Source organism: Aquila chrysaetos, chromosome 12 (assembly GCF_900496995.4).
Source record: "Aquila chrysaetos chrysaetos chromosome 12, bAquChr1.4, whole genome shotgun sequence".
Classification (NCBI taxonomy): domain Eukaryota; kingdom Metazoa; phylum Chordata; class Aves; order Accipitriformes; family Accipitridae; genus Aquila; species Aquila chrysaetos.
This window is the reverse complement of record NC_044015.1, coordinates 2,161,037-2,171,642: the sequence shown is the minus strand read 5'-3', so window position 1 is coordinate 2,171,642 and position 10,606 is coordinate 2,161,037. Positions and strand designations below refer to the sequence as shown.

The following is a 10,606-nucleotide window of genomic DNA, read 5'->3' as shown; positions in this document are numbered from 1 at the left end:
GGCTCACTGACCGGGCAAGCGAGGAGGCGGCAGCCGAGCCCGAAGGGGTGAGAAACAGCCGGAAAGAACAGCTATAAACAGCCGGGGAAGTACGAGGTTCCTCCACGCTCAACCCCAGAAATAAGCCCAAGGGGTGTTTTGGGCAGCTGCCAAGCTGGGGGTGCTTCGGCACCCGCACCCAGCTCCGGGGGGTCTCCGTGGGGGCTCGGCAGCCAGCGGCAGGGGTCCGGCAAGGAGCCACCCCCTTGCCCGTTTGGGAGACGCCGAGCGCGGGCTGCTCAGAGTTGGGTTTCTGTCCCCAACCTGTCGCAACCTGCGGGGAAGCGTCAGCCGCCGGCGGGGCTGGGAAGAGGGGCTGTGACCCCAAAGCCCCGTTTCGGGGCTGTGGCCCCCAGCGGGGACAGGGTGGCCAGAGCTGGCTGGCCCCGCGTGAGTCAGCAGCGTCGGCGTCACATGAGGAGGCCGGTTGAGCCGGGCAGGAAGGGCGCGCGGAGGCGGGCGCAGCCGGGCTTTAAAAGTCTTCGCGGGGACGGATTCGCCTCCACGCCACCCCACCGCCCCCATGGCCCCCGCGGTGCCGCTGGCTCTCCTGGCGCTGGTGGCCTTGCTGGCCCCAGGGCTCGGGGTGGCCTTCCCCGGCTGTGACTACCCGGTCCACCTCTGGTGCAGCTCATGGGAGATCGCCGTCGCTTGCCAGGTCAGAGCCGCCGGTGCCAGGGCTGCCCCAACCACCCGCCCGCGCTGGCAGGCCACGCAGGGCAGGGCCACCCGGCACGCGGGGACACGTCCCACCGAAACGGCACGGATGGGGCTGGGTGCCTGCCCGGCAAGCAGGGATGGGGTGCGCGGGGACGGTGTCGGGGCAGCGTACTTGGTGCAAGTGCCAGCTCTGAGCATCCCCGCGGCACAGGCTGGCACGCCGTTGGGGATGCTCAGAGCCCCCGTGCTGCGCTGGCACTGCGGCATTCCCCAGCATCCCCAGGGAAGCACCGTGCTGCAGCCGGACCCCAATCCCAAGCCCTCCCTAGGCGTCACTGGCACTTCTGCTTTTTCAGCATAAAATAGCTTTTCAGCTTATTCCGCCCTGAACATCCCTGGATGGTGACACCGCTGTGACGGCGGGTTCGGCAGCACCCTGCGAGCCCCGCGGGGCTGCAGCCCCCACCCAGGCACATCTTGGCCCTGCCGGATATGTTTTCCCCCACCCAGTGGTGGGTGCTGGGCTGTACCCCCACTCAGGCACATCTTGGCCCTGCCGGATATATTTTCCCCCCAAAATATTTTGGGGAAGTTCCTGTGGAAAGCCCCAGCGCTGCGTGCCGGCAGCACACAGCATCCTGCGGCTGCAGAAGGCCCCCCGGCCACTCTCACTTCCCTCCTGGCCCTGCACACCCTCGTCCCCCTCCTGCCCCACATCCCAAGAGCTTTGCCCCATCCCCTGCAAATATGGGAGAGGGGGGTTACATCCACACACACACGCTCTCCCCGCTGTGTACCCCGAAACATTCCCGCACGCAGGCGGAGAGCCGCTGTGCCAACCTCTCGCGCCCGGCGGCCGCCCCTGTGGAGCTGAGCCTGTTCTATGAGAGTCTGTGCCCGGCGTGCCGCGGATTCCTGGTCCAGGAGCTCTTCACCACCTGGCTGCTGCTGCCCGACGAGGTCCTGAGCATCACCTTGGTGCCCTACGGCAACGCCGAGGTAGGAACCGGCCCGACCCGGTGCCGCGGGCGCTCGCCGGGGCACCACCGGCCCCGCTCAGACCGGTTGGTCCTGCAGGAGAGAAACGTCAGCGGGAAGTGGCACTTCCAGTGCCAGCACGGCCCGGAGGAATGTTTGGGCAACATGATCGAGGTGACAGCGACGGTCCCTGTCCCCATGGTACCGGCACGGGGCTGGGGGGTGTCCGGCAGCCCCTCACCGCCTGCCCCGTCCCCGTAGACCTGCCTGATGCACGAGGCCAAGAACTTCAGCACCTACTTCCCCGTCATCTTCTGCCTGGAGTCGGGAAGCTCCGTCACCAAGAACCTGGAAGCCGTACGTCCCCTTCTCCGTCCCCTGTGCCCCGCCGCAGGGACGTCCCCGTCCCCCTGACCTCACCCGTGTGTCCGTGTCCGTGTCCCGGCAGTGCCTGCAGGTTTACGCCCCGCAGCTGGATGGCGGCCGCATCGCCGCCTGCGTTCAGGGGGACGCGGGGGCCGCCCTGATGCACCGCAACGCCCAGTTGACCGAGGCGCTCGACCCCCCGCACCAATACGTGCCTTGGATCGTCATCAACGGGGTACTGCGGCCGGGGGGGGGGGGGCTTGGGAAGCGGGGTACAGCAGGGACCCCCCCTGACCAGCTCCATCTCCTCTCCCCCCTCCCACAGAAACACACGGACGAGCTGCAGGCGCAGGCCGAGGCCTCGCTGCTGGGGCTGATCTGCCGCCTCTACCAGGTGGGAATGGGGGTCCGGGGAGGTGGTGGGGGCTGGCAGGGCTTGAGGGGGACACGTCCCCGTCCCCACCGGGGCTCTACCGGCCGCTCTCTGACAGGGGGAGAAGCCCAGTGCCTGTGGGGGCTCGGGGGCCCCGAAGGCCCCGGCCGGCTGCAGGCGCTGAGGGACGACGTGGGAGCACTGAGGAGGCGGTGAATAAAAAGAAAAAAGATGGGTTTAGTGGCAAACCAAAAAGGCTCCGGAGTGGTGTGTTGTGGTGGGGGGGGGGAAGAGCGGGAGCTGGGCCCCGGGCCTGGCTTCTTCCCGGTGCCGCGGAAACGCTGCTGCCTCGGTAGGTGTCATGGCGGCCGCCTGCGCCTCGGTAGGTGTCATGGCGGACGCCGGAAGCGGAAGAAGTCCCGTTCACGGGACACCGCCCCTCTTCCGCGTGCCGGGGGCGGAAGCGCGCGCGCGGCGGTGAGCGGGGGGAGGGGGACGGCGACGGGGGAACTGGGGGGGGGGGGAACTGGGGGAACTGGGAGGGTCTGGGATGGGTCAGTGGCGGGCCCAGGGGAGTAAATAGGGGTACAGGAATAACTGGAGTGAGGGGGGAGGGCGTCCGGGGGGGGGGGGGACACGACTGGGGGTGCGGCAAGGGTAACGGGGGGCATAAGGGTCACTGGGGGGACTGGGAGGCACTGGAGTGACGGGGGGGGGGCAGCAGGGGGGCCTGGGGGGCACAGCAGGAGTAACTGGGGGGACTGGGAGGGTACAGCAGGGCAAACTGGGGGGCACAGGGGGAATTGGGGGGCACAACAGTGCTAACTGGGGGAACTGGGGGGCACAGCATGGATAATTGGGGGACACAGAGGGAACTGGGAGGGCATAGCAGTGCTAACTGGGGGACACAGAGGGAACTGGGGGACACAGCATGGATAATTGGGGGACACAGAGGGAACTGGGAGGGCATAGCAGTGCTAACTGGGGGACACAGAGGGAACTGGGGGACACAGCATGGATAATTGGGGGACACAGAGGGAACTGGGAGGGCATAGCAGTGCTAACTGGGGGGACACAGAGGGAACTGGGGGACACAGCATGGATAACTGGGGGACACAGAGGGAACTGGGAGGGCATAGCAGTGCTAACTGGGGGGTACAGCATGGATAACTGGGGGGCACAGAGGGAACTAGGACAGCACAGCAGCACTAACTGGGGGGCACAGGGGGAACTGGGGGGTTACAGCAGTGCTAACTGGGGGAACTGGGGGACACAGAGGGAGCTGGAGGGCACAGCATGGATAACTGGAGGGCACAGAGGGAACTGGGAGGGCATAGCAGTGCTAACTGGGGGGGCCACAGGGGGAACCGGGGGGGTACAGCAGTGCTAACTGGGGAGCACAGCATGGGTAACTGGGGGGCACAGGGTGATGGGAGGGCGGTTACATCAAGGGTAACTGGGGGGCTGTGTGTGGGGGCTCCATCCCCACTGACCCCCATGGCAGGGGGGGCCGGGGGGGGGTGTCTGCCCGCAGGATGCTGGCGCGGGGCCGGCGGCTCCTGCGCTGCTGGAAGCCGCTCTTCACCGGCCGCCTGCTGCTGCTGACCAACACGGCGAGCTGCGGCGCGCTGCTGGCCGCCGGCGACACGCTGCAGCAGGCCTGGCACCGCCGGCGGCACCCGGACACCGAGCCCCAGCTGGCCCGCACAGGTGACAACCTGGAGGGGGGGTACACATGAACTGGGGAGGGGGTGCAGGGCAGCCTGACGCGTTTCAGTCATGCTCGTTATCGTAGCGGGGGGAATTAGGGTCCAGCTCCCCGGTACCACGTAAAACCATGCTCCCTTCCTGCCTTCCCCAGAGCCGGATCCGCTTTCTGGGGGGGGGGGTTGCAGAGAGGGAGGGGGTCACATAAATAATTCATCGGTCACCAGGGCGGTGTTGTGTTGCAGGACGCATGTTCGCCGTCGGCTGCAGCATGGGCCCGCTGATGCACTACTGGTACCTCTGGCTGGACGCTGCCTTCCCGGCGCGGGGTGTGCGGGGGCTGAAAACCGTCCTGAAGAAAGTCCTTATCGACCAGCTGGTGGCTTCGCCCGCCCTGGGCGCCTGGTACTTCCTCGGTACGCGGTGGCACCCACCTTATGTCAGCGTTGCTGAATATTGTGCGTGGCCCACGCTGCCGGTGACGTGTTACGGTGCGTGGGTGCTGGCGTGACGCCTGTCACCCTCCCTTGGTGGGGAGGACGTGGGTTTCCTGGAGCTCCCTCCTTCTGGCTGGTGCCGGCACTGCCCTTCCCTCCCACGGTGGGGGGTTTTTTGGGTATTTTTTGGTGTCCGGCACAGCTGAGACAGTAATTCCCATCCTCGCTCCCCAGTGTGGAGCCTTGTGAGCGCTCCCATCCCCACTGATGTCCGTCTGTCCCCGCAGGCATGGGCACACTGGAGGGCCAGTCTCTAGAGAAGAGCTGGGAGGAGCTGAAGGAGAAATTTTGGGAGTTTTACAAGGTAAATACACCCCCCAGAGCTCTCCCTCCCGCCCCCGGTGTGGACCAGGGTCCGGCGGGGAGCACCTGGCTGCTTTTTGCTTTCGGCAGGCTGACTGGTGCATCTGGCCGGCGGCTCAGCTCGTGAATTTCCTCTTCGTCCCGCCCAAGTACCGGGTGGTTTACGTCAATGTGATCACGCTGGGCTGGGACACCTACCTCTCTTACCTCAAACACAGGGTAAGCACCGGCACCACGGTGCCACGTGGCCGTGCCTCGCTGCCGCGACCAGCCGGGCTCACGCCGAACACGTGCCGTCTCTCCTATTTTCTAGCCTGGCAGCCCCCCGAGTGCAGAGAACGACTCGCCACGTGAGAACCAGCGCGGTGTCGGGCTGTAAAGAGGCAGCTGCTCTCGACGACTGTGACGTTTTCGGAGGTTCCTGCCCGCGGCAAGTGATTTTCTGGGCATCGCAGTGGACGCGGCTCAATATGTCCAATGAACGCGATGGCCGGAGACCACCGCAACCGCTGTCTGCAGCTCACTGCAGCCTGGGTGGATCTTGCCGATTAACTCATCTACTGATTGCAATGATGGGTTTGGGTGTTTTTAACCAATTTTGTGTCACAGGCTAGCCTGTAAAGCCATTTCTTTTTGTATTCTTCCACAGAACCCGCGCTGCCCGGGGTGGGGAGGAGCTGCTGCAGCTACGTTTTGCCTTCAGCCCCCACGGAAGGGCCCCAGCGCTCTCCCCTCTGCTGCAGCCAGGTTTTTTTTCCCTTCTCCAAGGCAAGGCTGGCCCCTTGCTCCCCTCCACCACCCTCCCCTCTGCTCTTCTGCAGAGCCAGCCACTCGGGTCCCTGCCTTGCTCCGGCTTCGGCTGCCTGGCAGAGAGATGCTGCCCCTCTGCTCTCAGTGCCGCTCCTCAGCCCTTTCCCTGCTGCTTTTTGTCTTCGAGCTGAAGGGAGAAGTCACTCGGCTCCTTTTCACTCCACCTTGCAGCCCCCCTTCCCGGTGCCGTGCGTGGGCTCAGCTAGGCTGGGCTGCAGCCACCCAATTTTTATAAAAATAGCGGTGTGATCGCCACCACCTGCTCGCCGCCAGGTTTGACAGCGGCAGAGTCGACACGGAGGCGGTTGGGGGTTTTTAAGGCAAAGTTTTTGCAGGGTTTGGACCACAGCCCCCCCACTTCTCCCAGCCCCGCAGCTCCCCGGGCAAGCAGGACACTCATTCCATAACCTGGGCACTTTATTATTTGCAGCATCGATCAAAACTGCCTAAATGTGACTTTTTTTTTTTTTTTTTTTTTTCCCCTAACGCTTAAAGCTGTGCCTTACTTACAGCTCTGTCTTACTTACAGCTCTGTCCTCATCCCTCCTGCCACCCACCCCCCCGGGGGACACCATCCCTCCCACCGCAGCAAGCCAAGCTGCTGAGCCACGGCAGGAGCCATTTGGTGAATGCTAATTAAGAAACCAGATCGCTCTCGCTCCTCTCCGGCAACGAGCTCAACAGCGCGGGGCCGAGGGAGAGCCGAGGTTATCGACACCAAGCAGAGGGACCATCCCGCTGCCCCCTCTCCGCCTGCAATGACCCCAAGGAACCGGTGCTCAGCATTGATTTATTTCTTCACAACATTTCTTTAATACAGTGATTTTTAGGAAATTGTACTCTTTTGACACTTTTGACATTTGTACAGTACAGTGTAACTCTTCCATAAGTAAACTTCACAAAAAATAGGAAAGGGGAAGGGAAGAAGATGGTACTGGGGTTTGGGAGTGGGGGAAATCAGTAAAATAAAGACACAGCGCTCCAAGAAAAATAAATAAGAGGGCAGCAAGACCTCTGGGTCCGTCATCGCTACAGGAATATCCACTTATTCACAGTCTCCACAGAAGCACGGTACTACAGGAACACAGGAGGAGCCGAACGCCCTGTAGCAAATTAGTGACGCTCCTCCGAGCCCTGCTCGCCCCCCACGAGCCAAAACTGGGGGCTCTGCAAAGGTCCCCCATCCCTGAACTGGGGCTAATTTGCTACAGCTTGCTTGGCTAGCCTCGCTCATGTATTTTTTTTTTTTTAAAACCTTTAAATAATAGATTTTTCAAAAGTGATATTCACAAGCAAGGTTACCACACAGAGAAAAAAAAAATAAAATAAAATAAAAAATAAATGCACCAACACGGCCACAGCACAGCAGGTCACGCGCACAGCATCACTTCCTATGCCTATTTACAAGGAGTTTTTCTTATGTACAAGGAGGAAGACGGCGGGAGCATAAATTAGCATCTATTTATACAAATAAACAAGAGTTAGGAAATATCCATTCATCTGGGGAGGGGAGCCGGGTGCAAAGAGCCCCCAGGAGCTCTTTGGGCAGGGGGGATCACTGCCAGGCTGGGGAGGGGGACACACAGGGACTCCCAGCCAGGACAAGGTTTTGGGGTCCCATCGCAGCCCCCCCCCCAACCCTGGGCAGGGGGCCCATCCCTGCTCCCCGGGGAGTGAACGGGACCGGTGGTGATGGGAGCCGGCGGCGGTGAGGAGACAGAGAAAATGATATTTCTCGGAGAGCGGAGCTCGTGGAGCAATTAAAAGCAGAACGGGGGGAGTTTTCTACCAGCCCAGGCTTAAAAATAAATTAAGGGGCGGGGGGGGGCACAGCCTAACTGAATGGGGGGGGGGGGGGGGGGGGGGGAAGGCTCCTAGAGGGGCTGCAGCCCTTTCGGAGGTATCAGCAGCAAAAGCCCCCGCGGGACCCCCAAGAAGAGGGGCTCGGGGCGGGGGGGGGTGGCAGGGAGGGGTGCACTGACCGATTTTTTGGGGGGGGTAGGGGGGGGGTCGGGGGTGGGGAGGCTGGCCCTAGCAGGCACAGTCCTGGTGCGGGGGGGGCCTGCTGGTCCGTGAGCTGGGGGCCCTGCTTGGCGCCGGTGACCGCCGGGTCGGCTGTGTCCAGCGATTCCGACATCTTCTCGCAGATGATGTCCACCAGCCGCTCGAAGGTCTGCTTGACGTTGATGTTGTCCTTGGCGCTGGCCTCAAAAAATTCAAAACCTGGGGGGGCGGGGGGAACGACGACAACGACATCAGGGCTGCAAACCCCCACCCCATCCGCTGCCGCCCTGCATCCAGCCACCCGAGGTGGGAAACCTTTCACATCTCCTCCTCCCTTCGTTAAAAGATGGAAAGGGCTGCGTGTGCCGCACGCCCGGACCACCCGGCTGCAACCCGCCCCTGCGCCCACCCAGCGACACCCAATTTCCCCCCCCCCGGCACCTCTCAGCAGCCGGCGGCGGGTTTACCGGTCTGTAATAAAAACCGCCGTCGCACCCCGGCGCTCACGGCTTAATTACACCTTATTTTTTTCCTTAGGTGACAACTCACCGCTGCTATTGAAGCAGAAGAATTATGGCGAGGGAATTAAGCCCCTAATTAAATTATTTGTGGGAAGATGGGGTTGGGGGGGGGGGGGGGGGGGGCGGCCAACTCACCCAGGTGCTCGGCAAGCTGGCGGCCCTTCTCCGAGGAGACGACGCGTTCGTCCTCCATGTCGCACTTGTTCCCCACCAGCAGGACCTGGGCATTGTCCCAGGAGTAGGTCTTGATCTGGGTGGACCTTCGGGGAAGGGAAAGTGGGAAATCACGCGGGATGGGGGGCAGAGCACGGAACCGGGAGGGGGATGCCCGTGAAGGTGGCGGGGGGGGGGGGAACGACGACGACATGGTTGGGGGGGTGAGGGGGGTGTCCCCGGGGAACTCACCAGTCCTGCACGGCGTTGAAGGACTCCTCGTTGGTGATGTCGTACATCAGGATGAAGCCCATGGCACCGCGGTAGTAGGCGGTGGTGATGGTGCGGTACCGCTCCTGGCCGGCCGTGTCCTGGTTTGGGCATGGGGGGGGGGGGGGAAACGTAGCATGTTAACCCCCCCCTGGGGACGTGGGGCAGCTTGCAGCGTCCGGCCACCCCTCGGGGGACAGTGGGATCCCCACGGACACGTCCCTCCCTACCGGCATCGCTCCCGGCATCGCCCCCGGCATCGCCCCCGGCGCTTCCAGCCCCGGCAAAGAGCGGAACGACCCCACGCCAACCATCCCCGACCCCCCCCGCCGTGCCGCGCACCCCCATGCCGGCGTGGGGACCGACGGGGACACCCCGGGGGGTGGTGGGGGGGTCTCACCCAGATCTGCAGCTTGATGCGCTTGTCGTTCCGGTAGATGGTCTTGACCTTGAAGTCGATGCCGACGGTGCTGACGAAGGCGGGCGTGAAGGAGTCGTCGGCGTACCGGAAGAGGAAGGAGGTTTTCCCCACGCTGCTGTTGCCGATGATCAGGATCTTGAACATGTAGTCGAAGTTCTGGTCCGAGGATTCCTTCTGTCCATAGCGGGAGTCGGTAGCGGACGCCATCTGCAAGGCGGAGGAGAGGCCGCGACGGGGACGGCGGTTGCAAACTCGCGCGACGCCGGGCCGCGGTTGTGGCACGCGGAGCCGCCGTTTCCCACCGGTGCGGGCGTGGTTAAGTCACGTTTTGATTTGGGATGGGCGAGCATCACCCGAAACGAGGTGCGCTGCCATCAGCGGGGGGGGGGGGGGGTGTCACTCGGCCAGGCCAGCTCCCGTCACCCCCAATGCGGTCACCCCAAGAATGTGCCCGCAGCAAATGGGGGGGGGGTGTGGTGTGTGCAGACCCTGGTGTTTGCCAGCACTGGGGGGGGGGGGGGGGGGCCATGACCCTGGCAGGGGTACAGCTGGCAACCGGGGTGCTGCAGCCTCTCCTGCACCTCCCCTGCAAAATGGCACCCGCAGCGATGCCCCCGCGTGCCGTGCCCACCCTGACGGCACAGCGCGGTGCGCCGGGGTGCTGCGGGGAGGGTGCTCGGTGCTTTGGGGGGGGGGGGGTGGGGGGGTGCTCTGGGGGGGTGGGGGGGGGGTGGTGATGCTGGGCAGGGGTGCACAGAAGTGGGGTGCTCGCCCGGGGTTGCAGAACGGTGCAGGGTGCTGCAGGGCGGAGCGTGGGGGCGCCGGGCAGCTGCGGGGTGCAGGGTGCTGCTTCGTGTGGGGGGGGGGGGGGGGGGGGGGTGGGGGGGGGGTGCTGCAGGGTGCTGCGGGGGGGGGGGGGGGGGGCGGTGCGTGGAGCGCAGGGTGCTGCAGGGAGGAGGTGCAGGGTGCTGCAGGGAGGAGGCTCAACCCCCTGCTCCTCCCCGCAGGCCCGAACCCGCTGCACCCACCCGGTCCCCGGTGCACCGAGAGACACCCCCCCCCCCCCCAAAACCGCCGCTTCCCCCCCCCCCAAAACCGGAGAACGCGATTCCCCCCCCCCCTCCTCCCTCCACCCCGCTGCAGTCGCCATCCCCCCCGAGCAGCACACACACACCACCCCCCCCCCCCCGGTGCCACCACCGTCCCCGGTGCCGGGGGGGGGGGGGAACGGGGAAAGGGGGGGGGGGGGGGACCGGGAACCGGGGGGGGGGGGCGGGGGGCGCGCGCTCACCTCCAGCCCGCGCTCGCGCCGCCGCCTCCTCCTCCTGCAGCAACTGCAGCAGCGGCGCGCGCCGCCCCGGCGGTTGCAGAGCCCGGATGACGTCGCCGCGGGGGGGCGGGGGGGGGGATGTGTGGGGCGGGGAGAAGTATGTAAATGAGAGCTGGACGTCAGTAGACAGGCCCCCGGGGGGGAGTGGTGATTGGCTGGTAGCGCGCTGTGATG

At 64.6% G+C, this 10,606-nt stretch overlaps 3 protein-coding genes across 7 annotated transcripts; 2 read left to right on the top strand and 1 right to left on the bottom strand.

Moving 5' to 3' along the window:
- Positions 1-438: 438 nt before the first annotated feature.
- On the top strand, positions 439-2,671 carry IFI30 (IFI30 lysosomal thiol reductase). Its single transcript, XM_030034141.1, is given in 8 exon segments — positions 439-545; positions 547-697; positions 1,519-1,698; positions 1,777-1,851; positions 1,939-2,034; positions 2,126-2,278; positions 2,369-2,437; positions 2,535-2,671. Coding segments are annotated over 8 exon segments (882 nt in total). The 5' UTR covers positions 439-453; the 3' UTR covers positions 2,601-2,671.
- Positions 2,672-2,762: 91 nt separating this feature from the next.
- On the top strand, positions 2,763-6,567 carry MPV17L2 (MPV17 mitochondrial inner membrane protein like 2). Of its 5 annotated transcripts, XR_003926160.2 has the most exons (8): positions 2,763-2,893; positions 3,921-4,126; positions 4,369-4,539; positions 4,848-4,924; positions 5,014-5,142; positions 5,237-5,353; positions 5,573-5,691; positions 6,263-6,567. XR_003926160.2 is itself a non-coding variant. In XM_030034132.2 (6 exons), the coding sequence occupies exons 1-6, from the start codon at positions 2,778-2,780 to the stop codon at positions 5,300-5,302; spliced, it is 765 nt and encodes a 254-aa protein (XP_029889992.1). In that variant the 5' UTR covers positions 2,763-2,777; the 3' UTR covers positions 5,303-6,567. The 5 variants fall into 5 exon arrangements, 1 of the variants encoding a protein (XP_029889992.1); XR_003926161.2 differs by lacking the exon at positions 5,573-5,691; XR_003926158.2 differs by having other exon boundaries at positions 5,573-6,567.
- Positions 6,568-7,734: 1,167 nt separating this feature from the next.
- Positions 7,735-10,497, bottom strand: RAB3A (RAB3A, member RAS oncogene family). The gene is given in 6 exon segments (XM_030034135.2): positions 7,735-7,791; positions 7,793-7,956; positions 8,394-8,518; positions 8,664-8,782; positions 9,082-9,309; positions 10,394-10,497. Coding segments are annotated over 5 exon segments (663 nt in total). The 5' UTR covers positions 10,394-10,497; the 3' UTR covers positions 7,735-7,764.
- Between the last annotated feature and the right edge of the window lie 109 nt (positions 10,498-10,606).

Coding starts and splice junctions, on each gene's coding strand:
- MPV17L2 (XM_030034132.2), top strand. CDS start 2,778: ATGGCGGCCGCCTGCGCCTCGGTAGGTGTCATGGCGGACGCCGGAAGC. Junction 4,127..4,368: donor GCCCCAGCTGGCCCGCACAG/GTGACAACCTGG, acceptor GTTGTGTTGCAG/GACGCATGTTCGCCGTCGGC. Junction 4,925..5,013: donor AATTTTGGGAGTTTTACAAG/GTAAATACACCC, acceptor TGCTTTCGGCAG/GCTGACTGGTGCATCTGGCC.